The sequence below is a fragment of the Tiliqua scincoides genome, chromosome 2, assembly GCF_035046505.1.
Source record: "Tiliqua scincoides isolate rTilSci1 chromosome 2, rTilSci1.hap2, whole genome shotgun sequence".
Lineage (NCBI taxonomy): Eukaryota > Metazoa > Chordata > Lepidosauria > Squamata > Scincidae > Tiliqua > Tiliqua scincoides.
In genome coordinates this window covers 213,561,642-213,589,279 of record NC_089822.1, presented here as the reverse complement: position 1 = coordinate 213,589,279, position 27,638 = coordinate 213,561,642, and the positions used below count along the sequence as shown (strand labels likewise).

The window sequence follows — 27,638 nt, the reverse complement described above, 5'->3', positions numbered from 1 at the left end:
AAAGGAGGTAAGAAATCCAGGAAAATAAATCACACACTGTCCACCTTCTCAGTAGACACTTTAGCTGAACAAAACAAATTTCAAATGTTAATGACAGAAGAAGAAACAGAAGAAAAGAATAGCCTGTATGGTTTGTCAGATATAGATGAAACTTCTTTCAAAATTGAGAATGTTCAAAACCAATCATCTCCAAAAGAACAAAGGAATAAATTGAATAAGAAACATAGACAAAGTGAATTTTTGATTCAAAAAGGAGCCAATTTTCAGAAAGAAATTGAATCTTTACAGATACAAATACAAGATAAATATTTGGAATGGGACACGCTTAATAACCAATTACAAAGAACTAAAAGTCAAAAGCATCACAAAACTTTAAAAGATTCTATTTCAATACTGGAAAAAGACATTACTGAATTACAAATAAAACTGAATATAATTGCATATGACATTGACAAAACTGCAGGAGATACGGAACAAAGAGGGGAAATCCAAAGCGAAAGTACTATAGGTAGACAATCTGATCAAGATAGTGGATATCTTGCAACTACTTCAGAACAAAGCATCCTACACCATAAAAAGCAAGGAGTTGAAATCTATCAACGAGCTACCCAACAAACTATACAACAAACAGCAGAAAAAACAAAAAATTTGCTTGACATTACTGATTTCCCTAGATTGATACCCTCGAAACCTCCAGAGACTCAAGTAAACAATTCAAGTAGTGCTACACCTCTGATTTCAGAGGAGGTAGAAAGAAATGATGTAAAAGAAGAATAAAAAAAGAAGAAGAAGCAGAAGCAGAAATGGGTATCAAACAGGTGGAGGAAATATAGAAAGTTGAACCAATACAAATTATTAACTTTTAATCATTATGGGTCAACTTAACATTATTACTTGGAATACAGGAGGCCTAAAAATTGTAGATAGGCGAAATGAGATCTTATCAAAGTTGCCTAGTTTAAACCAAGATATATACATTTTACAAGAGACCCATTTTACCAACCAGAAGGAACGGAGTCAGGCCCAGAGGGCTTGGACTCTGAGTCCTTCTTATTAGTCCCATGGCGAGGATAAGAAAGATGGTGTGGCAATTTTATTTAAACAGAAACAAAACATGACTGTTGATTTTATTTTGGAAGCAGTGCCAGGTAGATTGCTAGTGGTTGATTTTTCATTAAAAGAACTTTTAAGTAATGGGAAATATGAGACAAAAAGTTTTTGTGTATGTGGAGTTTATGCTCCCACCACATCAACGGGTAGGAAAAAATTATGGTCTCATTTGAAAGATGCATGTAATACAAAAAAAAAATCTAATAGTAGCAGGAGATTTTAATAATAGGTCTAAGGTGTCAGACAGGAGTAGTTATGTCACTTCAAAAACCAAGAGACAATATTCAAAAATGTTAGACCCTGAGGAAAAAATGTTACAAATATTTTTGGTTCAAAAAGATCTACAGGACAAAGCTTTGAACATCAGCAATGAGTTAGATTTTTTTCCTGTTGTCTGTAGAAAAATATATTTAAGCAAATATTCGTCTATACAAGGAGTAAGGTTTACGTATTATCACCCTAGAATTGCAAGTAGAATAGATCGTTTATGGGCCCCACAAAATCTAAAAGTTCAAAAATGTCGTATTTTGATCACACCATGGTCAGATCATGGCATGCTTGCCCTCGAATGTTCTACAAGTCAAATACATCAAAAAGGAAATCACTTTGGAGATTAAGACCAAGCAACTTGGACAGATATGAATATAAAAAACAAATTGAATCCACTCTAGCAGAACTAGTATCTATACTAGATTTTTACTTAGATGATCTTGATAAATGGTGGGAAAGGCTAAAAAAAACAGTAGTTAACAGATGTAGAAAATATGAAAAAAATATTTTTATAAAAGAAATAGTAGAATATCATAAAGCTATTAATCAATTTTTAAGGGGTCACTATGAGGCCAATAAAGGTCTCTTAATCAATGAAACAAACATAAAGCGGTCTAAAGAAATTATAGCAGATTTTCAACGAAAACAATAAAAAGACTAAATAACAAATACTTTAGAACAAAGGGAGGGATCATAGATATGGATCAATGGGCCAAAAGTAGAAGTTCCAAAACGTTCATTGAGTGTGGTTTAAGAGAAAATGAAAATGCTCTAGTAAAATTTCATCCACAAGAAATGGTCGCCATTATGGAAAATTATTATCGAAAAATGTTCTCAGTAAAACAGATAGATAAAAAGAACACTATACAATTTTTATCAGACTTATCAAAACATGATTTGAGTGCAATCTATCAGGGATTAGATGAAGAAGATATTCAAACTCTTCTTTGTCCCATTTTAGAACAGGAAGTTAAAAAGGCCATAACCAGTGGAAGAGGTAAATCTGCTCCAGGTCCAGATGGACTTGGATGGAAATTCTACAAGATATTCAGTGCTTGGTTAGTAGGCCCTCTTACTAGAGTCTTAAATTATTGTTTGACACACCATACCTGGAATAAGTCCTTTTATGAGGGAACATTAATATTTTTTCCCAAGCAGGGAGATTTGACCCTACCACAAAATTGGAAACCTATTGCACTTACAAATGTTGATTATAGAATTGTAACAAAAATTTTGAACGAACGGTTAGCAAAAATTGCAAGTAAAATAGTGATGCAATGCCAGACCAATGGTATACCAGGGAGAAATATGACTGATTCCTTATGTCTTTTCAGAGAAATGTTCTGTTTGGTTAATAAAGGGAGATGGGAAGGTAATTTGGTACAACTTGACCAAGTAAAAGCTTTTGATAATATCCATCATGATTATTTGTGGGAAGTGATGTTGTGGAAGAAAATACCAACGGATTTTGTGAATACTGTAAAACTAAATACTGTAAAACTACTGTAAAAGGTGCCACTGTGACTCCTCAATTTAGCGGCTGGAGAGGTAGTCCAGTTCCTCTCTTATCAGGAGTGAGGCAGGGTTGTCCCTTGAGTTCTTTATCGTATGTATTAGCATTAGATCCTATCTTGGCTAAAATTCATTTAGATAAAGGTATAACTGGTATATGTTTACCAATACCAGGTAATTTAGGATTATTTAGTAAAAACAATTTAAAGTCAACAAATAAAACTGATATAACACACAAAGCAAAAGATACATTAAAAGAAAGTCACGTGGTGGTTAAATTGGTGGCCCATGCAGACGATGTATCCATTTTGGTAAAAAATAAGGAAGAAATGGAAAGATTAATTACGTTGTTTAATAACTATGAGAAATGTTCTGGATCAAAATTAAATATTCAAAAGAGTTTTTTAATTTCTTTAAAAGCACCTAAAAAAGGAATGACAGTTATTCCAATGCAAGATGTAATCAACTCAGATTTAAAAACAATAACAAATATGGAAATACAGGAATATGTAAAATTGCTAGGAGTCTATTTTTCAGTAGGAAAAAATGGATGGGAAGTCAATTGGAAAAAATGGTTAGAAAAAATTACAGAAAAAATAAAAGTATGGAAAAATTGGACTCTAACAGTGTACCAAAGAGCAATTTATGTAAGAACTTATCTTTTACCCATAGTGACAAATATAGCAGCAGTGTACCCTCCTCCTCAGTGGTTGATTAAGGAAGCAGATAATTTGATTTTTAAATTTTTATGGGGTACAATCCATTTTCCACTTGCAAGAGCAACAGCATTTAGATCTGTTGTTGATGGAGGATTAGATCTGCCGGCTATAGGGCCAATTTTTTTAGCGACTTTTTTATCCTTTAACTTTGGAAAATGGGCTCAATTAGAATTTGAAGATGTCAAAAGAACAGATGTTAAATTTTGGTTAATAGCATTCGCATCGGGTTGGAAGGGAAAACACTGGAGTAACAAGTGGTGGGAATCTGGTAGTTTATCTTATAATGTCACTCAGGCAATGAAACTTACTGGACCTGATTATTTATGTGAAATTTATGGAAGTGTAAAAAAGTGGAATATAAATTCTGACATGTTGAAAGAATTTGGAGCTTCTGTGAAAATAACAAAAAAGAAAACGTATCAGTATATATTAGAAAAATGTTATTTTGAACCAGAATTAGAAAAAAAGAAAGTAATTTATGTAACTATTTAAGAGAACCAGATTATCCGATTGAATATTTTAAAGACAACAGAGTACCATTCTATCTGTGGGACTTGAGATGGCGGTTATACCACCAAGTTTATGGAGTTTTAGCAGCAAGACCATGATCAAACTTGTACTGGCAAACTGGCAGCCAATGATCAAACTTGTACTCTGATAGCATGTCGAAGACAAACAGTTACAACAGGACAACCTCATACAGAAACAATAGAACATTTTGTTAGTAATTGTATTACAGCAAAAGAAACTTGGACAAAATTAGCAGAAAAAATGGACTGGCCAGATTTGGCCAAACAGAACTGGGAAAATATTGTTTCAGGACAAAACAAAACAGAATCTTTCAAAGGACCAAGAAAGAAGACTACAAAGAAAAGGAAAAGGAATGAAAGACAACCAACTGTGATAAACTATTGGAGTGTTCCCTGGTCAACAGTACGTCTAATAAATTTAATTGTACTATTAGCATTAACGTTTCAAAGAAACAGAGAAATTAAAATTGGAAAAGAAAGTAAAATAAGTAATTCAGTTGAATTTATATTGTTTAAAGTAAACGCATTAAGTAGATACGAAAAAGAAAGCATGTCAGAAACCAAGTGGAAAAAATTTTGGCCTTGGGACCAGGGAACAACTGCTCCAATAATGTGACAGAAAACTGGAAATTGAAACATTTGTACAACATTTTTCAATTAATACTAGGTAACAATTCTATATTAGATGTAAGTTAGATAAGATAATACATTGTATTAATAAGAAACAAAGATAAAACCGGTAATGTAACGGATTTTCACGTACGGGAATGTAAATATAATGTAAATATAAGGTGTAGTAAGAAAATTTAAAATAAAAAATATATATTCCTAAATTATATATATATATATATATATATATATATATATATATATATATATATATATATATATATATATATATATATATATATATATTCATTCCTACTGTGGCATAATATGTTCCACTAGATCTACAGTAATGTTCACAGAAACATCAACACATACTAGCTTGAGAACATAAATTTAATGTTTTTATGGACCAAATAGCATCACACAAAATGTCAGTATCCATTGTTCTAAACATCTCTTATTTTGAAGAATACTTGGTATTATGTACACACAAGTTATTTTTTAAAAAGGCACTGATAGCTCAAAAAGAGTAAACTTTTATCAATTTATCGCCATTATGTCGACTATAATCAATTTTTTCCATCTCTTATCATAGCTCCTCTTGCTCACTGCGCTCACGGGATGAGACCCAACGATTTAGAATCAATTCCTTAAAAGAATAACAAATGGAAAAAGAAAGCCATTGATTATTAAAAGTTACAAATGTATAAAAGTAAAAACAGTATGGCCACAGATCTTATCCCTATCTCTCATGAGAGGGTTTTTGGCTCATCTATGGGGTAAGACTGCAGCTCAACTCTGCAGGAGCCTGGCAGTAATAGAATTGCCAGTGGTCCTGAGTGGATTTTTTCCTGAATTCCTACCAACTTAATCACACACATCCCACCCTAAAATACTACATTTAGGATTCTGGTGTATCAGACGAATGCTTCCATTTGACTGGAAATTGTAAGAGCTCTTTTCAGTTTCCCAAAAGCATGTCCTGGGAAATTTTTGACTTTTTTACACATTGCTTTTGAAGTTTCGTGAGAGGTTTGCTAAGGGGCATGCTGGTTAACTATTACACACCTTAAACCCTCTTAGGATTGTGGAACGAGTTGCACAGTTCTTTGGTTGTGTTTAGTCCAAAATCTATGGAATGCTAGATCACAGCATTATTGGTCTATAACAGGGGTCCAAACCTTGGCCCAGGGGCCACTTGTAGCCCTCCCAATCTGGCCTCCTGTCTCCAATGAACCTCTGACCCTCTGGAGACTTGCTGGAGCCCATGCTGGCCCAATGCAACTGCTCTCAGGGTGAGAGTGACTGTTCAACCTCTCGCGTGAGCTATGGGATGAGGGCTCCCTCCATACTGTTTCACGTCTTGTGATGCAGCAGTGGCAGCAGCGGCGTCACTAGGGTTCACGTCACCCGGTGTGGGAATGCAAGTGCGTCACCCCCATGCAGTGGGTGGGGCAACACCCCAGGTGGCAGGCGTGTTTGATAGAACAAAGATAGAACACATTCTGCATGAAATTATGCATTGATTGATATATAACATGATGGTATTATTTCTCCAAACTGTGATTTTAGTGATTTTGGTCACTAGTGGTGTCACCCCACCCAAGGGTGTCAACCTACTAACACCTTATTGCAGCAGTTCTCAAACATTTAGCATTGGGACCCATTTTTTAGAATGACAATCTGTCCAAGACCCACCAAGAAGTGATGTCATGGTGGAAGTGACATCATCAGGCAAATTAAAATAAATAAGTATAAATAGTTAAAGTAAAACAAATAATTAAATATGCAAAAGCCAGCCCTGTTCCACCAAATGAATTTCCTCTGTAGCCTACCTGCAATAACACCCCCTTCCAAAACCAGTAAGGTTTTCAGCCCTACCGAGTGCTGAGTTCAATTTAAGAACTTGTGTTTAAACCAGATCACTGTCAGGATCCACCTGGCTTTGCAAGTCTCAAAAAAGTTCACCTTATCAGCTGAAGCCTCTGCTTTAATCCTTTTTAGTTGGTGGGGGGGGGGGAGGCTGCCTTCTGGAGCATTTGTTGAGCTCCAGTTCCATCAGATCAGGACCATTCTGGTGGCTTCACATTTCCCAGTGTTTGCCTGGCCTGCCCAACACTCATAAGCATCAGGTCTGCTTTTACCTCAGTGGGTGCCATTTTTTACCTCAGCTGTTTGAGCTCACGGTGCCTGGTCTGCACCTCTCTGAGGTGGCAGCAGGTTTGAGGAACAGAGGCAGACCCCTTGATCACCAGGCACTATTGCAGTGTCAGGGGCAAATGGACAGGATCCCCCATCAGCGTGCCCAAAGCCTGTCCAACGCTCACAAGCATGGGCTCTTTTTTTACCTCAGCGGGTGCTATTTTGTATCTCAGCGGGCAACATTTTCCTCACATGCAGTGAGGAACCCAGTGAGGGGTTTGTTTTCCCGCTCTTTTTGCCCAGCCTCTGTTTTTCCCTCATAAACCGTCCAGTGGACAGCCAGTTGGTTATTCTTTGGCTGTTCAGTGTGGTAATATATATTTTTTTTAAAAAAAGAGGCCAACATGTCTTCTGAGGCCAGCTCAGAGTCAAACCTGTCCAGGCACTCCAAAGAGCCTAGAGGTGCTAATAAGCCTAAGGGGTCAAGCAGTAGTACTGCTGTAACCCCTATTCCTCCTGCCCTGCCTGCTGTGACTCAAGGGCTTGACTGACAGCAAGCTAGCCTCACAGGGTCTGCTTACTCTCCCTAAGCAACTGAAAGACCAAGGTTGGAAAAGGGACAGCAGCCTCAGGCGCTGAGGAATCCTGTCCCTTCCAGCTCTCCCTCACAATGCTCAGGCCAATCTGACTCCTCAGATTCAGAGTTCCCCATTCCTCAGTAAAGGACCCCCCCCCCCCCAAAATGGTGAGGCTGTGGAGAGTGCAGAAGCTCACATCAATGGAAAAAAACCTCTTTCCAGAGGGAGTTTTTTCCAGGATATTTGATAAGGTTATTAAGCCATTGAGCCTTAAAGCCTCAGAATGAGAGCCAGTGTTGCAACTCTAACTTCTTTCTCCAGGAAGTCTCTTTCCTCAGGGTCCACTGAGGCCAGCAGAGATGCCTTTTTCCAGAACCCATCCTAAAACGATGGAGATGGAGTGGTCCTCCTCACTGCACGGCTAGTGAGACACCAAACTCATGAGTAAGTTTTACTCTCTTCCTAAGGGAATCTTAGATAAACTCGAGGTACCATCAGTGAATGGATGCACTTGTTACAGTACTGTCTTCTCAGGCCTTGATCCCTTCAGATGGGCAACATGGCCCTTGTGTCCCATGCAACAAATGCATTGAGGCGTAGCTGAAGAGAGCTTTCTAGACTATTTTGTTTGCTCTCAGAGCCTCAGCAGCCAATTTGTTTTTCTCCAGAGCCACCTATTTCTGGGAGGAGGAACAACACCTTATCCAAACCAATCAAGACACTTTGGAAAAGGTATCCTTGCCAGCTGCTTTCTCAGCTGACTATTTGTTCTAGAGCTACCACCTCCAGTATGGTGGCCATAAGAAGTCTGTGGCTGTGCAATCTCAAAGTAGATTACTTGGGACTCTATTCTCCAAATCTAAGTTATTTGGCAAGCGTTAGACCTTGTTCTCATTGAAACAAGGATAAAAACAGAGCACTTCCCACAGCTTCCAAGACAGGGGAGACTAAAGTCAACCAGAACTTTCACCCCTTTCATCTTGAAAGAAGGAATAGAGAGCTGTCCAAATTCAACCCCAAGTGGCACAAATCTGGGAACTTCCACAGAAAGTTCCAGCATTCCCATTCTTCCAAGGCAGGGAATGAAGCTAGAGACAGGTTGCCACGCCCAGGGGTTTCTTACCCAAGGTGCAGGCTAGGCTTCAGGATTATGTGCGAACCTGGTACAACAAAATATTGGACACGTGGTTCCTGGAGACATATCTCCAAAGACTATTCCTTGGAATTTGTAAGAAAACCAAGGGAAAACCCATCAAAATCAAGGGATGCAAATAAACATGAAGCTATCTTAGCAGCCATATACCATCTACCTCATATTGGGGCGACAGAGGCAGTTCCCTCTGCTGAGAGAGGTACCAGGGTTTACTTGGTGCTCTTTCCAGTACTGAAGCGGAATGGAGAGATGCATGGAATTCTAGATCTAAGGTGGTTGAACTGTTTTTGTGAAATCACAGAAGGTATCTGAGGTCTTCTACAAATCCTCGCACTTTCAGTACCATGCCTTCCCCTTTGGGTTAATGAACTCCCCAAGAGGGTTCACAAAAGTGTTAGTGGTAGTATTGGCGCATCTCAGGCAGAGGGGAATGTCTCTTTCCCTCACCTGGATGACTTTTAAATAAAGGTGTCGCTCAGGGAGCAAGCAGTGCTCAACACGCACCAGATGGTGCTCTGCCTCCAAACTCATGGTTTTGTGATAATCCAGTCAAAACAGTTCACTGGTTCCCATCCAGATACCATCCAGTATTTTTCACTACCCACATTTTCCATGCCTTTTTGCCAACAGAGAGATGACAGAGGATTACAGACACAATTCTCCAGATTCTCAGTCAAGTAGGCAGATATCATGATGCTGTTCCACCTGCTATGAATGTTGGTGCTGTCACCAGCTGGTCAACTAAACCCAATTCCACACCAGAACTCTTTCAGGAGTGTTTCTGGTTCCCTAAGAAGATAGAGAGGAGATGCCACTTCCATACTCTAATTCCACCACCCATGAAGAGGGATTTGCAGTGGTGGGTGTACAATGGACAGATGTCCAAGAGATGAGCCTTCAGGACTGGCAACAAGTAATCCTGACCACTGATGCCAGCATATTTGGTTGGTTGGCTGGCCCAACGAAATGGCAGAGTGATTCAGGGTCATTATTCCTCTCAGGAGATGTCTCAAAGCATCAGTCTCCTGGAGCTGAGATCTATCTATCTTGCTCTGTTTTCAGCTCAAACCTCATTTCTGCCATTGTCATGTTCTAGTAAGAACAGACAGCGTCCACACACAAAAAAACACAGTTATCTCTCACAACTTAACACCTAGCAGGAAAGAAGAACATAGAGGCAGACTGCCTACGTAGATGGAGCCTCTTGGAAACAGAGTGCAGGTTGCATCCAGAAACTGAGGACCAAATTTGGACACCGATAGTAGGTAGTTTGCTACTTGTAATAGTTTGCTACTGCAGAAAACTCGCAACTTAAAAAATTCTACTCCAGGGTCAGAGTGGAAGTGGTGGATGCACTATCAAAGCCCTTGACCTCAGGAGCTCCTAAGTTGTTCTGGTGGCACAAAAGTGGCCAGGTTGGTACCCAAACTTAATACAATTATTAAGACAGGAACCTTGGGAGATTCCAGTCTGGGCAGATCTACTCTTACAAGGCCCTTTACAATACCCACAACCACAAAGATCCCAATTGACAGTGTGGAGGTTGAAAAGTTGGAATTGCACCAATTGGGCTTCTCCGATAAGTTTATAAAGCCCAGACTATCCTCTAAGTGCCTGAAATGTGTATAGGATCACCTGGAAAACCTTTAGGGACTGGTGCAGGGATAAGGTTTTCTCTCCCACCTCACCTGATGTGTTTGTTATCTTGGAGTTTCCCCAGGATGGCTTAGTCAAGGAGCTTAGAACTAGTTGGCTACATTGTCAAGTAGCAGCTCTCCAAGTCATCCAAGTCAGCTCTCCAAGTCAAGGGTGGGTCTATCTGCCTATCTTCAGAACCACCACCACCCCCGAACATTTTCTCAGAGGGGTAGTGTTACTGAACATTCCTCCTGTTGATACGCTTCCAAATCGGGATCTGAACAGGATCCTAACATCTTTAATGAGTCCTTCCTTCGAGCCTGTGGCCATAGTCCCATGAAGTCCTGTCATATAAAACTGCCTTTCTAGTAGCTAGAACATCGGAAAGAAGGGTATATGAATGGGAGGCCTTATCCATCCTGACTTATGTGTATTCCACACACCGTGGTACTTAGGATTGACTCATTTTTCTTACCCAAAGTTAATTCAATTTTTCATTGACAGCAAGAACTAGTTTTTATCATCATTTTGTCCTAATCCTAAACATACAAGGGAAAAGGCTTGGCACACACTACATGTCAGAAGAGTCCTAAGTTTCCATACAGAACGCACTTGCCCATTCAGGAAGATGGACACTCTATCTGTAACTTACCACGGGTGGAAAGGTGTCCCTGGTAACTCTAGCTAAGTGGCTTAGAGTTCGCATCCTGATGGTGTACAAGGCAGCTGGTTTATAACCTCCAGGAGGTTTAAAGGCTTTTTTCCATTAGATGGCAGCTGCTTAGGCAGCATTTGAAAGCCTGGCATCGCTCTAGGATATATGCAGGGCTGCCACGTGGTCATCACCTCATATTTTCTTTAAGCACTACAAGGTAAATCTATCCGCCTCAGCAGAGGTTTCCTTCAGGAAGAAAGTTCTCCAGAGGGTACTAAAGGTGTGAGAGTGAGTGATCTAACTGCCCCTCCCCAAGGGTAGATCCCATTGGTGAGGAATGCCCCCGCCTCCACCAGGGAAAACAGGAATTTGCCTTACCTGGGTAAGTCTTGTTCCTGGTTGAGGCAGGGGGCATTCCGCCTACCACACTAAAGGGGATCACTCCCTCTACTGCATAAACATAGATGCAAGGTGGTATTTAGGGTTTCCTATGACCTATTTCCCTTGTTCAAACCCTTCTGTTTCTGGGGTATTAAACCTATTTATGTGCAAAGCAGTTTTCCAAACAGAGTACAATTGTGATGCAAGTTTGCAACCAGTCACAGTAGTGTGTATGAGGATCCTGTCACAGCTTGGCAAGTAGTGTCTGGGGACTGGATCCCTGTGCTTGTGGAGCTCCGTCCACCTTTTCATTGGCCCTGCCTCCAGCAGCAGCGAGGGACAATCCCATTGGTGAGGAATGCCCCCTGCCTCCACCAGGAACAAGACTTACCCAGGTAAGACAAATTCCTGTTATCTCTAATATGTTCATTTATGTAAATTTATTCAAATTTGAGATATAAATTAGTTCTTTTTTTCCTGGTCCCTGACACAGTGTCAGAGAGATGCTGTGGCCCTCCTGCCAAAAAGTTTGGACACCCCTGGTCTATAATACCAGTATCTGTCTATAATTTGTTACTGGAGTGATAAAGAAACCACTTTAATATATCTGGATTCTGAATTGTTCCTTGAACGTCTGTAGGAAGGAACCGTGTAGGGTAAATGCATTACGTAGTTATATCCCACTTTGAAAATATTTATTTTGTGTTTGTCCTGCCGTTCTTCCATAGTGGAACTCAAGGTGGTGTACATGAGGTCCACAGGTGGTGTCCCATCCAGGCACTGACCAGACCCAAACTGTAGGAATTGATGCTCCGAGAACTGATATTGTACACAGAGCTGGTGAAACATGCTTAGACAGTATTTTGGACAGTAAAGGGAAAAAGTAACTACATTAGAGTACATCTCCAAATGTACTGACTGGTCTCATACTTCCCCACCCCCAGCTATGCCCTATTTCCCCTCCTTGCCTGTCTCCTAGTTGACCTGGTGACCAGAAGGCACAGAAATAAGAAATGTTGCTCCTCACAAGGAAGCCAGGATTATCCAGTGCATCGTGTTGTGGCTCCCACAGCATTCCTTTGGCTCTTTGAGGGTTGGTCCTGGTGATGGAGGGTTGGCACTGGTGATGGAGGGAAGATGGGCCATGTCAGGCTAGCAGGGTGCCAGCCACTGTAGATTCAAACTGAGCTCTAGTGGGTGCCCAGTGAAATACCTAGAGGGGGGCAAGCAGGGCAAATGCCCCAGGTGCTACACTGGGGGGGCACTGTGACCTGCCCCTGGTATGGCAAGGAGTGCAGCCACTGTCAACACAGCCCTTGAGGGCCACCTCCCTCCCCTCCCCTTTTGTTAAAAGGAAGGGGAGAGGGGCTGCCTCAGACCTCAGTCGGGAACCATGCCAAGAGTGGTTGCAGGAGTGCAGCCACTCTGCACAGTTCCCTGCTGGTATGAGCACCACTCCCTCTCCACCAGCAGGGAACCGCGCAGAGTGGCTGCACTCCTGTAACCACTCTCTGTGTGGTTCCCGACCATGTCTGAGGTTATGCCTCTCTCCTTCCCTTTAATGAAAGGTGAGGGGCGGCCCACAGGGCGGGGAGAAGCAGCATGTGCCTCCTCCCATTTCAGGGGAGATGCATGCTGCTTCTCCGGCTCCGACAGAGCCTTTTGCGGAGCACTCCCTCATAGCATTTTGGGGCACTGAAAGTGGCACCCATGAGCTCCCCCTGCCTCCCGGAAGCAGTACTTGCCTGTCCTGGGTGCCGCTTCCAGCAGCCCCAAAATGCTTTGATGGAGCTGTTTGCACAGCTCAGAAGTGGCACAAAAGGCTCCACTGGAGCCTGGGTTGCCTCCTTCATTCCCCCTTTTTTCAAAGGGGGAACAGATAATGCAGCACGTGGAAGTAAATGTGGTGACAATGACGTCACTGCAATCACTTCTGGGTCAGGAACAGAGGGTGGCAAAGGCAGAGATGGCCCCAGTTGTGGGAAAGCCCATGACCACCTCAGCCGAGATACACTTGGTTAGGGAGATTTAAAAGACAAACAAACCCAAATGCTACATATGGCCTTAGCTACAAGTACTCAATGAGCTGAATATCTCGAGACAATCACTACATCAGAGAATGAATTAAAATCAGAGCAGAACTTGCATACCTGCACTTTAATTCTTTTGAGACATTCAGGTGATGCCATTTCTTTTTCAGTCATATTAGATGGTTTAATCAAATAGCAGAACATAAGTTCCTGTTGGCAAATAAATCATACACATAAACTAAAAAAAATTAAAATACACTAAGGCTGCAATTATATCCATGCTTACCCAGGAGTAAGCCCCATTGACTACAATTAGAGTTACTTCTGAGTATACATGCATAGGATTGGGTTCCAAGATATCTTTCTGAAACTCAGCTGAAAGTGAAAGTTTGAAATGTTCACCAAATTAAGGGGCATTCTTCACCTCTATAATGGCAAAGGTGTAGGGAGACTCAGTGTTGTTCAATATATATAGTATTGAACTTAGATTAAGGAGGACAATGGGTCAAAATCTGCTTTGAATGCCATGAGGGAGATAAAGTGGGCATAAATTTGTAAATAAAGAAAGGAATTCCTTACCTGTGAATCTCCTGTTCTGGGAAGAGGGAGGGGGCATTCATCACTGATGGGTAGTCTCTCCCACTGCAAGAGGCAGGGCCGAAATGGATCTGGTCTCCTCTCAGGGGGAGAGCTTCCCAGTCCCCAGTTTCGGCTCTGCCTTGCACAGAGCAGGTCGTGATGGTACTGGGTGTTGCAGACTTGCTTTATGGAACCTTTGCGCCACCAAGAGAGCAGGTGGCACTGGCAATGAGGCCTGCACCACCCCATTGACCTTGCAGTGGGAGCGCCAGCCACCACCAGAGCTCAGGTAAGTACCAAGCAGCGTGGGGGAATGGGGAAGGTGGTGGGAGGTGTTTCTGGGTGGGTGGATGCCAGAGGATGTAATGGGAAAGGGACAGGCCCAAGGGGGATGGAACTGGCAGAGGCCTTCTCCGTCAAATCCTATCCCCCATGTCGGGCTCAAAAGCCCAACACAGGGCTTCTCAAGTGCCCTCCCCTCATTTTCAGCAGTTCCCCCATCCCATTCTGTTTGATAGGATCCAAAGTGTGGCATTCTGGGTGGAAAAGACTGTATTGGAGGAGGACGAGGTATCCAAACAAAATGGGTACCTCATTTTGTACCTCATTCACTCATGCTCATCTGAATCCAGCCTAAAGAGTCTTGTGCGTACTAAAGATCTCCAAATTTTCCACTCCTATTGCAGCTCTCAGGAGCACAAGAAATTGTAATAAAAAGGTATGTACATCTGTTTCTACTCCCACATATATTATCAAAAGTTCTGGATTACAACAGAATCTCCACAGCTTTTATGCATTCATCTTCATTCCATATTTTATTCTCTCATTGTGATTTTTTAAAATTCTTAGTTCCTTTTATTTGTTACCTTAGAAACATTTGCTGTAGTTCTGTTCAAGCCACACAAAGACTTCCAGTTGAAAGGTCTCTGAGATGACCCCTCAAAGTCATCATCCACAACTAACTCAGCAATCACAGAGTAACTGGAAAAAAACCAAAGCAATACTTTTCAGAGTATAACTCTAACCACAGCTAAGCAAAAAGAAGTTTAAGAATAGATGCTTATTTCTAGCAGAGATGAAAGTTATGAGTTTAGTAAACAGCTAAGCAGTGACAGTTAGTTTTCATTTCCTTCAACCCATTTCTGCCCAGCCCACAGGTGTAAACATTTGGTCCCTGTTGCATATATGCAACGTTGGGCAGAAATGGCTTAAGCACAAAACAAGTCTTGTAAGAGATACTATACTCTCCCAAATTATCTGATCAAGCAATGGGCATAATATTGTAGACCAAAACAACTTACAAAGATCATCATAATATTGTAGACCAAAACAACTTACAAAAAGGCAATTATAAGCCTTTTTGACAGTTTATCTGAAGGCCACATTATTTGCTCAATAAAGTGAATTAATTAATTAATTAATTAACAGTATTTATATACCGCTTTTCAACTGAACGTTCACAAAGCGGTTTACAGAGAAAAGTCAAATAACTAAATGGCTCCCTGTCCCAAAAGGGCTCACAATCTAAAAAGATGCCAAGGAATACCAGTAGACAGCCACTAGAACAGACAGTGCTGGGGTGAGGTGGGCCAGTTACTCTCCCCCTGCTAAAAAAAGGAGCACCCACTTGAAAAAGTGCCTCTTACCCAATTAGCAGGGGTTAACAGCAACATAGTAAGTCAGTGTGAATTCTCCATTTAAATTGTTTCCAGTTGATCCAAATGCTTTGCCTGCCCTCAATCAAGCTGAACAGTAATAGTATAGTAATAATAATACTTAGCATTTTTATCATTCTTCCAAGGGTTCATATTATTATCACAGTGCCTCCCTAGTGCCACTATATACCACTGTATGACCTCCCAGAGGGTCCTCAGGGAAAATGCTACAAAGCTTGTTTTGTATCTTAGTGCACTTCTCAAAAATAGCCATCTTCTATGCAACTTTCCCAATAACATTTACTTTGATGCTGAAGATGCAAAACATTAAGAGAAGTATGCCAATACAAAAGCTGAAACAAAATGTAACTCTTTTAAACTAATGGAGTACTCAAACACATAAAATATTCAATCCCAGTCAGCCCACAATACCTGGCATGGTAAAAAGGAGGTCCTTTTCGATACAGCACTGCAACAAAAACACACACAGTCATTAGAAATTCATTCTTCATTTTGAATCATATTAGGCAAGGAAATGTGGCATTTCCATTACTCAACTTTAGACATCTACAGTGCAGTACAACAATTCTGACATGCAAAAAATCTTGCAGTGCCTTAAAAGAGTAACACATTTATTATAGCATAGGTTTTTCATGGACTTCTGCTACAATGAATTTGTGGGTCTGTCAAGTGCCACAAAACTGTTTCAAGTACAAAAGCTGTTTCTAGTTACAAGACAAATATGCCTACCCCTCCACAAATTATTCTAACCCCACACAGGGGTTTCAACTATTGTTTTCCCTATGTGTGCACTTTACTATGAGTGTCCCACAGCATGCCTGATTACACTTGCTTTAACACTTATAACATGTACACTAGCTGCCTGGTGTACAAGGGTGTAACTGCTTGGTTTAAAATTTCACACACCCCGAGTCAGTTATGCATTTAGAAGGAAAATAAATAGTATAACTTATCTTGTTCTAAGTTCAGGCAAACACTGCCTTGCTGGTTTTGCTACTCTTAAAAAGGAAAGAGAGTGTAGGTTATACTAATTATAACATAGTTAGACCTTGCTGGGGGAATCACTCACCATGCTCAAAAACTTTAAGGGAATTGGGAGAGATTAATAAAGGATTATAAAGAGCTTTGCGTATTGCATGTGCTCAATAACATAAATAATGAACACCTCCCAACAGATTTCCAAGCTCTTTTCTCCCTGTAGTAAAAAGCATTTCACTCTTACTGATGACAATAGGCCATCAATTAAACATTTAAAATTACTGCAATGTGCACATCTATTATTTAACTAGGCCAATGAAGAATGAGAACACTGAGATATGACACAGCATTATCAACACCCAAGGAAATCATACCCGCCTGAACGTGCAGCATATTTGGGAAAAGAAAAAAATACAAAACCCTGCTTTATAAAAATCATGGACAATAATTTAAAGTGGGGACCAGGCAGATAGAAAAGGGGCTTATACAACTTTAATTATCTCATCTCTTCACTGTGAGAGGCTTAAGCCAAGTCAAAATGAATTCAAGTTAATTTCAGCATGGAAATTCAGAGTTATGTGTCTCTCCCGCTTCATACACCACCCATATTCAGTCCGTATCTGTTGTTAAGGAGCTGTGGCAGTCATCTCATCAGGACTACCCCTGTTGCAGGTTAAGACCACCAGACATAAACATGAAAGAAAATACTCACAGAGATCAGATGCATACTTCAGTCCAATTTTAGGGACCCACCCTTTAGCACGGAAATGGTGATATGCCATGTACAGAGTCCTAAAGTTGGGTTGCACGTCACTAAAAAATGTCCACAGCTTCAAAACAGATAAAGGTACCTAAAAGTCACAAAATGCATTCATGCAATTGCAGCGTAAGACTAACACTGACAGCAAAGTACTGTTCTTAGCCACTTCTCAACTTGCATATTTTGTACTTGTTACGCCATTCAAGTTTTGAAAATACCCAAAAGGCAAGACAGAACATAAATGCCATCTAGCTTTCAACCTGTGTGTTATCTATCACTATCAAAAACTCAAGAGAAGAAAATCCCATGGGAGACCAGAAGTCAGTAATGAAGACTCTCCACAATGGGCATATTTTCAAAAGCTTGTTACAGTGCAACAAGCAACATACCACATTGAAGAGTTATATATGCAATTAAGTAGAACCCTCTTTCTTTATTCATCAAGATAGCTATATCCTGTTTTTCTTTCTCTAAAGAGGCACTCCCGCAAGGTGGCTTACAACATTTTCAAAAGTACAATATCTTAATAAAATAAACTACTTTAATGTATTTATTTATGGTCTGTGAGTTCACTTTATGAGCAGCTTTTTGTTGAATTGTGGTATATAAATATCTGTAATAATAATAATAATAATAATAATAATAATAAACAACTCTCAGGTCAGGGATGGTCTCTTTAGTAGCTGGCATATAAGCTCCCACTGGCCTGGGCACCTCCTTCCTTTCCCTCAGGGGATGCAGATCTTAAGCAGTCCCTGGGAAGATGGGGAGGGGCTGCCCTAACAGTTCTCTCGGGCCAGTGCTGGCCCCATCCCCCAATTTTGCTATCATTAAAATCTTCACAAACTTTACAGATAAAGCATATTGTTGTGGTATTATACAAGAGGTAGCCAGCCTTTCAACTTGAGGGCTCTTGGACCTTCAACAATTGCATAGAAGAGGGAATGTCAGCTAGTGCAGCTTGTCATCTCACAGATGACAGGATGCTCCTGTTGAAATTCCCACCTCTACACAATTGTTAGAACATAAGAACATAAGAACAGCCCCACTGGATCAGGCCATAGGCCCATCTAGTCCAGCTTCCTGTATCTCACAGCGGCCCACCAAATGCCCCAGGGAGCACACCAGATAACAAGAGACCTCATCCTGGTGCTCTCCCCTACATCTGGCATTCTGACTTAACCCATTCCTAAAATCAGGAGGTTGCGCATACACATCATGGCTTGTACCCCATAATGGATTTTTCCTCCAGAAACTCGTCCAATCCACTTTTAAAGGCGTCTAGGCTAGACGCCAGCACCACATCCTGTGGCAAGGAGTTCCACAGACCGACCACACGCTGAGTAAAGAAATATTTTCTTTTGTCTGTCCTAACCCGCCCAACACTCAATTTTAGTGGATGTCCCCTGGTTCTGGTATTATGTGAGAGTGTAAAGAGCATCTCCCTATCCACTCTGTCCATCCCCTGCATAATTTTGTATGTCTCAATCATGTCCCCCCTCAAGCGTCTCTTTTCTAGGCTGAAGAGGCCCAAACGCCGTAGCCTTTCCTCATAAGGAAGGTGCCCCAGCCCCGTAATCATCTTAGTCGCTCTCTTTTGCACCTTTTCCATTTCCACTATGTCTTTTTTGAGATGCGGCGACCAGAACTGGACACAATACTCCAGGTGTGGCCTTACCATCGATTTGTACAACGGCATTATAATACTAGCCGTTTTGTTCTCAATACCCTTCCTAATGATCCCAAGCATAGAATTGGCCTTCTTCACTGCCGCCGCACATTGGGTCGACACTTTCATCGACCTGTCCACCACCACCCCAAGATCTCTCTCCTGATCTGTCACAGACAGCTCAGAACCCATCAGCCTATATCTAAAGTTTTGATTTTTTGCCCCAATGTGCATGACTTTACACTTACTGACATTGAAGCGCATCTGCCATTTTGCTGCCCATTCTGCCAGTCTGGAGAGATCCTTCTGGAGCTCCTCACAATCACTTCTGGTCTTTACCACTCGGAAAAGTTTGGTGTCGTCTGCAAACTTAGCCACTTCACTGCTCAACCCTGTCTCCAGGTCATTTATGAAGAGGTTGAAAAGCACCGGTCCCAGGACAGATCCTTGGGGCACACCGCTTTTCACCTCTCTCCATTGTGAAAATTGCCCATTGACACCCACTCGCTGCTTCCTGGCCTCCAACCAGTTCTCAATCCACGAGAGGACCTGTCCTCTAATTCCCTGACTGTGGAGTTTTTTCAGTAGCCTTTGGTGAGGGACCGTGTCAAATGCCTTCTGAAAGTCCAGATATATAATGTCCACGGGTTCTCCCGCATCCACATGCCTGTTGACCTTTTCAAAGAATTCTATAAGGTTTGTGAGGCAAGACTTACCCTTACAGAAGCCATGCTGACTCTCCCTCAGCAAGGCCTGTTCGTCTATGTGTTTTGAGATCCTATCTTTGATGAGGCATTCCACCATCTTACCCGGTATGGATGTTAGGCTGACCGGCCTATAGTTTCCCGGGTCCCCCCTCTTTCCCTTTTTAAAAATAGGCGTGACATTTGCTATCCTCCAATCTTCTGGTACCATGGCTGTTTTGAGGGACAAGTTGCATACCTTAGTCAAGAGATCTGCAACTTCATTCTTCAATTCCTTAATAACCCTTGGGTGTATGCCATCAGGGCCCGGTGACTTATTGATCTTTAATTTATCAATGAGGTCTGAAACTTCTTCTCTTTTAACCTCTATCTGACTTAACTCCTCGGTTAGGAGGGGCCGTTCGGGCAGCGGTATCTGCCCGAGGTCTTCTGCCGTGAAGACAGATGCAAAGAACTCATTTAATTTCTCTGCCATCTCTAAGTCTCCTTTTATCTCCCCTTTCCCTCCCTCACCATCCAGAGGGCCAACCGCTTCTCTGGCAGGTTTCCTGCTTCTAACATATTTGAAGAAGCTTTTATTATTCCCCTTAATGTTGCTGGCCATGCGTTCCTCATAGTCTCGCTTGGCCTCCCCTATCACCTTCTTACATTTCTTTTGCCACAGTTTATGTTCCTTTTTATTCTCTTCATTAGGGCAAGACTTCCATTTACGGAAGGAAGCTTCCTTGCCCTTCACAGCCTCTCTAACTTGGCTGGTTAGCCATGCGGGCACTCTCCTGGATTTAGTGGAACCCTTCTTTCTTTGCGGTATACACCTCTGCTGGGCCTCTATTACTGTTGTTTTAAGCAGCCTCCATGCACTCTGGAGAGACTGGACTCTTTTTACCCTCCCTTTCAACCTCCTTCTAACCAGCCTCCTCATTTGAGGGAAGTCCGCCCGTCGGAAGTCAAGGGTTTTTGTTAGAGATTTGCCTGGTATTCTTCCCCCAACGTGCACATCAAAACGGATCGCAGCATGATCACTGTTCCCCAATGGCTCAGTAACGTTTACATCTCTAACCAGGTCCTGCGTACCACACAAAATTAAATCCAGAGTCACCTGTCCTCTGGTGGGCTCCTTGACTAGCTGATCTAAGCCACAGTCATTTAGCACGTCAAGAAATCCGGTTTCCTTATCGTGACCAGAACACAAATTGACCCAGTCAATATGAGGATAATTGAAGTCCCCCATGATTACAACCCTGTCCCTCCTTGTCACCTCCCTGATCTGTTTCCTCATTTCAAGGTCCCCATCAGATTTCTGGTCTGGAGGACGATAGCACGCCCCCAGTATTACATTGCTGCACAAGCCTGGTAATTTAACCCACAGAGATTCTACGGTGGAGTCGGACCCACCTTCAATCTCTACTTTGCTGGATTCTATCCCTTCCTTAACATAAAGGGCCACCCCACCTCCAACACGCCCCTGCCTGTCCCTCCTGTAGAGTTTATAGCCCGGGATTGCGGTATCCCACTGATTCTCCGCATTCCACCAGGTTTCCGTTATGCCCACTATGTCAATATTTTCCCTTGTCACCAGACATTCCAGTTCTCCCACCTTTGCTCGTAGACTTCGGGCATTCGCATAAAAGCATTTATACACGGAATGCCCCAGGATGGGCTGCTTATTTGCTCCTTTGTCCCCGCATCCTCTCATTGTGCCAAACCGTCTATCACATCCCTTCACCCTACCTTTCCCAATGTTAAAGGTCTAGGTGCCCTAAAGTTGAAAAGTTGGCCACCCCTGTCTTATACAGAGAGGATACAAAATCTTGTATAATTACAGTTTGATAACTCAAGTATGCTTACATGAAAGTCAACCAGCAATCCCATGCACTCTTACTGAAGAGTTCACCCTCAATGAACACAGCAAGGCTTTTCAAAGTAAACATATGTGGAACTGTATTACAAATCTCACCAAGATCCACAGGACTTGAATAGAACTCCAGATATACCCTCAGTAAGGTAGGCTTGCAACCAAAGACTGTCCAGTTAAGGAAAAATTAATGTAAGATGATAAGAGAAAGAAAAGTTATCCATCCCTTCAAGGTTGGCATACATTACCTTGGAAACTACTATCAAGTACCAATTGACAAGTGCTGAAAATCAGTACACAAAGCAAGAGGTTATCCATTCAATGCCATCCATCAAGGCTAGAAGCATCATCTTACCTCATTGTAATATACACTTAAACATCCCAGGGCATAGACCAAGAAAAAAGCCTAAGAAAAAAGAAGTTGAATTATTTTGTAAATATTACAAATTAGTAGTTTGTGCATATTCTGTAACAAAATAAAAAGTAAGGGAGGGGAATAGTGGTTCAAGTAACCATTGGCAAAGTATTTGCTCACATTAAAAGCATACTGAAAGACATTACAGTACTTTGTTCAACTTCCATTGTCAAAAACTGTGAGATGAACTTCAATGAATACGTTCCAGCTGGAACTTCTCCAGAACATAAAAAGGGGGAGGGGAGATTTTTTGAACATAAAAAGAGGAGGGGAGATTTCACAACCCTAGTCAAATTATTTTTGATCTTTGAAGTTCAAGAATGTACTAGAATGTGGCTTTCACTGGCTAGAAATCTGCAACAGTTGCAGCTGTTGGTGGCAGACACCACTGTTTATTAGTAACTCCTACTGTCACTGATGATAAACAGCAATACTCTCATAATTAAAATGCTTTCTGGACCGATATCACTTGGCTGCTTAGTTACCACCTTGCAGTCGTTGTTGACCCCTTCCCGGGAGAACAAGGACACATGGAGAACTAAGAACTCTGAAACTACATTTGTAATTATTTTTGTAAAATTCGTCCATTGCATTTAAAAAGCACCCCAATTAAAACCGGGCAGATGTCCTGAAGTTAGAAATTCATACTGTGTTATATTTACATTGATAGACTTAGGTTCTAATATTACTAAGTATGCAGAACTTACCTCCTCTAGACTGAGCTGCAGATATTCAAAAATCCGGAATGGATTTTTTCTGCATACTAACTTTTTGCTTTTCATCAACTACAACAAGGAAAAACATAGTTACAAAGAAGCAACCAACATACTTAAGACATTTACTGAGCACTGTCTAAGGGTCTGTCAACATGAGAAGCTGTTTTTCTTTTCTTCCATGAGATCTCTTCACTCCTGCAATCTCCTCTTTTGCCTGGAACGGCTCTCTTGATGGCATTGGCTGATCTGTTCTGAAGTCACAGAGTGATCTTGCAGGCAGAAGTTTTAGGACTGCTCTGGATGCCACTGGCTTAGTTGGGCTGATGCCACATGGCGATTTGGGTACTGATCACTGGAACTGTCTTCAGTGGGTCCTGAGAACCCTTAGAATTAAAATGCCTACATGTATGCTTAGTTAAATCAAACTACAATTAATGCCAAGATACCAAAGGCATTGTCACCTTAATGATGAATTCAGCTGAGCAGTTTCAGTTAAAAAGGGATAAATGTTTGCTTATGCATAAAACTATTCATAAAAGGGCAAAAATACCATTTTAAAATCATCTTATATTTTGTTTTAAAAATATCACCCCAAAACTAGCAACCTTACATTTAACTTCTCACTAGTTTCTTCTTCCAGACACAAATCTGATTCTTCTTCTTCCACCAACACATACTCATGATTATATTCTTTGCTGATCACAGAATGAGATTCTTGTTTCATAAAGTCATCTTGTGAACTGAATGGATATGAGTTTGCTGAATGAGTTTTAGCAACAGCTTGAAAGCCTGCTATATCTGAATCATTAGAACCATACTTGCATAATGGGTCATAACATGATTCGCCTTCCGAACAGGCAACCTTCTTCCCATTTGTTTCAGCAGAAGTCACTAAAAAATTTGGTTTATCTTCAGTAGTCTCTTCAACCTGAGGCTCACTATTTTGTTCAGCTTCTTGATTCAGATTAAGTGGCTCAGTGTAATTTAGAATAGTTGCATTAATTGTGCAGTCATCAAGTCCTTGTTCCCGCATTAGACTTTTAGCCCATTCTACATGACAATGGTACCTGAAATAAAAGAAAACAAAGAGCACAAAGGATTATAGTACCCAGAATCCTTTAACCAATTCACAACAATCCAACAATTTACGCAATATAGAAGTGTCCATGTTTCATCAACTTCTCTATTACATCTGCAAGCTATTTTTTCATTTAAGAATCTATCCTTTTTGTGCAATATTCTGCCATTATTATTTATAACCCAACAACAGATGCTATAACATTGATACATTGCAGGATATATACAGTATTACTTATCATTAACACAATCTTCAAACAATTGCACTGAGGAGGTTTCTAGAGCTAAATTTTGGAACAGTCCAGATTTCTAAGTTGCATGGTTAATATCTCCACAGGGATAGTGTTCCTCTTTTCAGAAAAATGCTCTCCCTAGAAAGAAGTGGTAGAGTTACAAGGGTGTTGATGGTGTGCACACAGACACTGCCTAACTGTGGAGAGTTCAAGTAGGGCTCATGTGAAATAATGCTTCACATCATTTACTGGCATCACATCAGGATGCCAGTTCTCATTAATTTGAAATTTCACCATCGATTAATTATCTAATTGTAGTTCTAGCCCTAGATTCAGAGCAAGAGAACTGCACTTACTTTTTTGATGAGATTATTGGCATGTTTAACCTGACATCTGCAATAAAAAAAAATATTATTTCACATAAATATCAAATCACTTCAAGATCCTAGTGCACACTTTATAGCTTTAAGTCAATTTCATACTAATTTACCTTTCCACTTAGCAACCAAAACAGGATCTGAAATATTGTATGCTGGCTGACTTCTGGATAAAATACCTTTTCCAAAAAATCCCTGGAAAAAGGAAAGATCAGTGTTACTATCTACCCAAAGCTCATTCAAAATACAGCATCCAGATATAGAATCTTTCAATGGAACTTAACTGGTAGTTTCACAGTTACTGAGTTATAGCTTTAATATTCTTCACATGACTGATCTGAAGCATTTCACTATCTCTTTACACTGCAAACATTCCAACATTATGAAAACTAGTCTTCTGGAAGACAGGTGATGTGATGCTGAAACACTAGTTTGCCCCCATCTTCCCAATGCAGTTTCCCTTTACTTCTTCGGAGAGGAAGCAAAAAAACAGTGAACCCCAGCTCCTTAATTTTACCAGAATCTCACTTGGAATCTATTTTGGCAAGGCTATATGAGATGTCAGTCCAGTCTGTGGAAGGATAAACATAATTGATCCTTTAATGCCTTCTCAACCATTATTGGACTGCAAATATTTTTTAGATTTATTGGCTAAAAAGGCATTGTATTTCCCTAGGTTTAGGTTAGGAGAAGAAAGATAACATCACCTGGGTTGACAATATATCTGGCAGTTTTAGGAGGAACTAAAACATTTCAGTTATGTCACTGCTTCCTTGCAACAGCCAAAGCAGATAACAATACCTTGCTATATAGCTGTTCTATATCTTCAGGATTCTTCACAATTACATTGTTGTTAATAACTTCAGCCCGACATATTTTGAAATCACTTCCACAAATAGGAAATGGAGAATCATATGATTCGTACACCCTTTTCTTTCTTCTTGGGGGTCGGAAAACTGCTTCTGTCATTCTGGATTATCTTTCTGCTTCAGCAACTATCACCAAAGGACAAACTATAAGAAGAAAAAACTTGGAATTTTTTAAACTAATCTAAGTTTGTTAGGTACAATATCCACAAATCAAATAAGCCAGTACACTTTTCCTTGAATTGGTTAGAAAAGACCCACTGACTTAAATGAAACAATGAAAGGCAAATGCAAATGGATGTCAGCTTAAAAATCAGTTGAGGAATAAGGTAGCCATTGCCTAATTTGCAAATACTATAAATGTCACTTAAACCTATAAAGTGATGTAGGAATAAAAAGGACATACAGTACTAACAGAATCCCAAACCCATTTTATGCACACAAACTATGAGCTTCACTACTGAAATATGAGTCTTTCACCAAATCACCAAACACTGTAAGGTCAAAAGAAGTAAAGAGATTTTTTTTACACAGAAACCCTGTTCTTGCTGCCGACCCACACCAGGCTTTTGGGGGAAAAAGGTTTTTGTGCGTTGCCTGAAGAACTACCTTCATTACTGTTCCTTCCCCACCTCCAGTGAAGATGAAATGGGGATGATGATGGGGGTACTGAAAGTCATAAGATTGTTCTCCACAAGAAAGTTTTTTTTTTTCCTGAGGTGGGATCACAGGTCCTTCCAAGGCAGATCCCACCATATTCAACTCACTAACATTTTTTGGCAGTTCATAAAGACATGTGCATTTTGCCAGATCTTCCGAGATCTGTCCTGGATTGTATCTTGATTAGGCTGGTATTTTAGTTTTCAAATTATGCATTCAGTATAATGTCCACTAATGTCTTTAATCATCTCACTGTAAGCCTGTCTAAGGGCCTTTTTTGGCAGCAGATAAATTTAAGTACAAGTTCTCTCTCTGAGCATGTACAGAGTATATTTCAGATAATAAGGTCACAAGCAAAGATGTACTTGGTGACACCATTACATTTCTGGAGGAAGAAAGAGTAAAGAAGAAGGGGTGGGTGGGCTGTAGTTCAGTGGCAGCACACATGATTCACATGCAGATGATATCAGCTTCAGAGAGGGTTGGAAATTCCATCAAAGACTCTGGAGAGATGCTGCCTGCCAGTGCATACTGTACTGAGCGAGATAAACCAAGGATGTGGCTCAAAACAAGGCAGCTTCTTATGAAAGGATTCCTGGATGCTTGTCTCTTCAGCAATCCCAGTCCTCATCTCTGTCCTCATGACCCCCACCCCAAATGGGAACAAAAGCAAAGGCAGAAACAGTTTTTTCAACACATATGCAAAACAGCTTAGGAGAAAAACAAGGGCGTATGTCCAGAGCACTTTTCTCTCATCTACAAACAAAATCACAAAGGCTGCACTCCTATACATGCTCACCTGGAAGTAAGGCCCATGGAATCAATGGGGTTTACTTCTGAGTAGACATGCACAGGACTGCGCTGAATCAAACAGTGGGCACCTTTGAAGGATGCCACTTTTATCACACACTTACATTTTGGGAAGGGGGGAGAGAGTAAGGAGGCAGAAAAGAGGCTCAGCTCCAGATATCTGGACGAGTCAGTCTTTACAGTCCTAACCTTGATGACCTGAGCAGACAACCTCCTCTCCTCACTGGAGCTGGAGGGGCTTTGCCCAGGTCTGCCTTCCCTGAGATCAGCTCAAAACCACAGACAGATGCTGATGCCGCTGCTGCCGCCTCCCCCAGCAAAGACTAAACTCACACAAAGCCACCCAGGGTGACTGCTGCTGGCACAGCACAGCTCAACCCAGCCCACGACCCCAGGCATAAGCTTCTGCAGTCACCTTCCCCGCACATGGTGGACAGGAAGACGGGCAGCCCAGCCCCTCTCTGCAGCGACGGAAAAAGGAAGCGCCTCTCGCTCCAAAGAGGTACAGAAAAGCGAGCTGCACGCAGAGTATCACCTCCGGTCCTGTGTTGCAACCTCTCTGTGCGGGGCAAGAGTAGTGGAAGGACATGGGGGTAGCAGGGGGTAGATCCTTGGACTCCTAGTAGAGTTCTGCTGCTCACTGCATTGACCTGCCACCTTATGGGCTATTCTTATGGACTATTTTAATTCTCTTTCTCTTTATATAAGAGATTTGAGTACTGTATGAGCAATTACAAATATTTCTGTTGGAGGGGAGGTGGAGGCTCTGAGGGGGAGGCTCTCTGAGGGGGAGGCTCTGTAATTAGACTGTGGAACTCTTTGCCACAGTATGCGGTGATGGCATCTGGCCAGGGTGCCTTTAAAGGGGGATTGGACAGATTTCCAGAGGAAAGTCCATCACAGCTTAACAAGCCATGATGGGTGCGTGCAACCTCC

The 27,638-nt window shown here is 41.3% G+C and overlaps 1 protein-coding gene across 5 annotated transcripts; it reads right to left on the bottom strand.

The window, feature by feature from the left end:
- Positions 1-5,125: 5,125 nt before the first annotated feature.
- Positions 5,126-27,148, bottom strand: TSEN2 (tRNA splicing endonuclease subunit 2). Of its 5 annotated transcripts, none has more exons than XM_066615128.1 (12): positions 26,692-27,148; positions 25,168-25,379; positions 24,480-24,561; positions 24,346-24,382; positions 23,290-23,746; positions 22,671-22,748; positions 21,904-21,954; positions 17,273-17,411; positions 15,994-16,030; positions 14,773-14,887; positions 13,448-13,537; positions 5,126-5,399 (listed from the first exon to the last, which is right to left on the bottom strand). In XM_066615128.1, exons 2-12 carry the CDS (start codon positions 25,333-25,335, stop codon positions 5,340-5,342), a joined length of 1,314 nt encoding a protein of 437 aa, XP_066471225.1. In that variant the 5' UTR covers positions 25,336-25,379; positions 26,692-27,148; the 3' UTR covers positions 5,126-5,339. The 5 variants fall into 5 exon arrangements, with proteins under 5 accessions (XP_066471225.1, XP_066471223.1, XP_066471226.1 ...); XM_066615126.1 differs by having other exon boundaries at positions 25,168-25,361; XM_066615129.1 differs by having other exon boundaries at positions 26,807-27,148.
- Between the last annotated feature and the right edge of the window lie 490 nt (positions 27,149-27,638).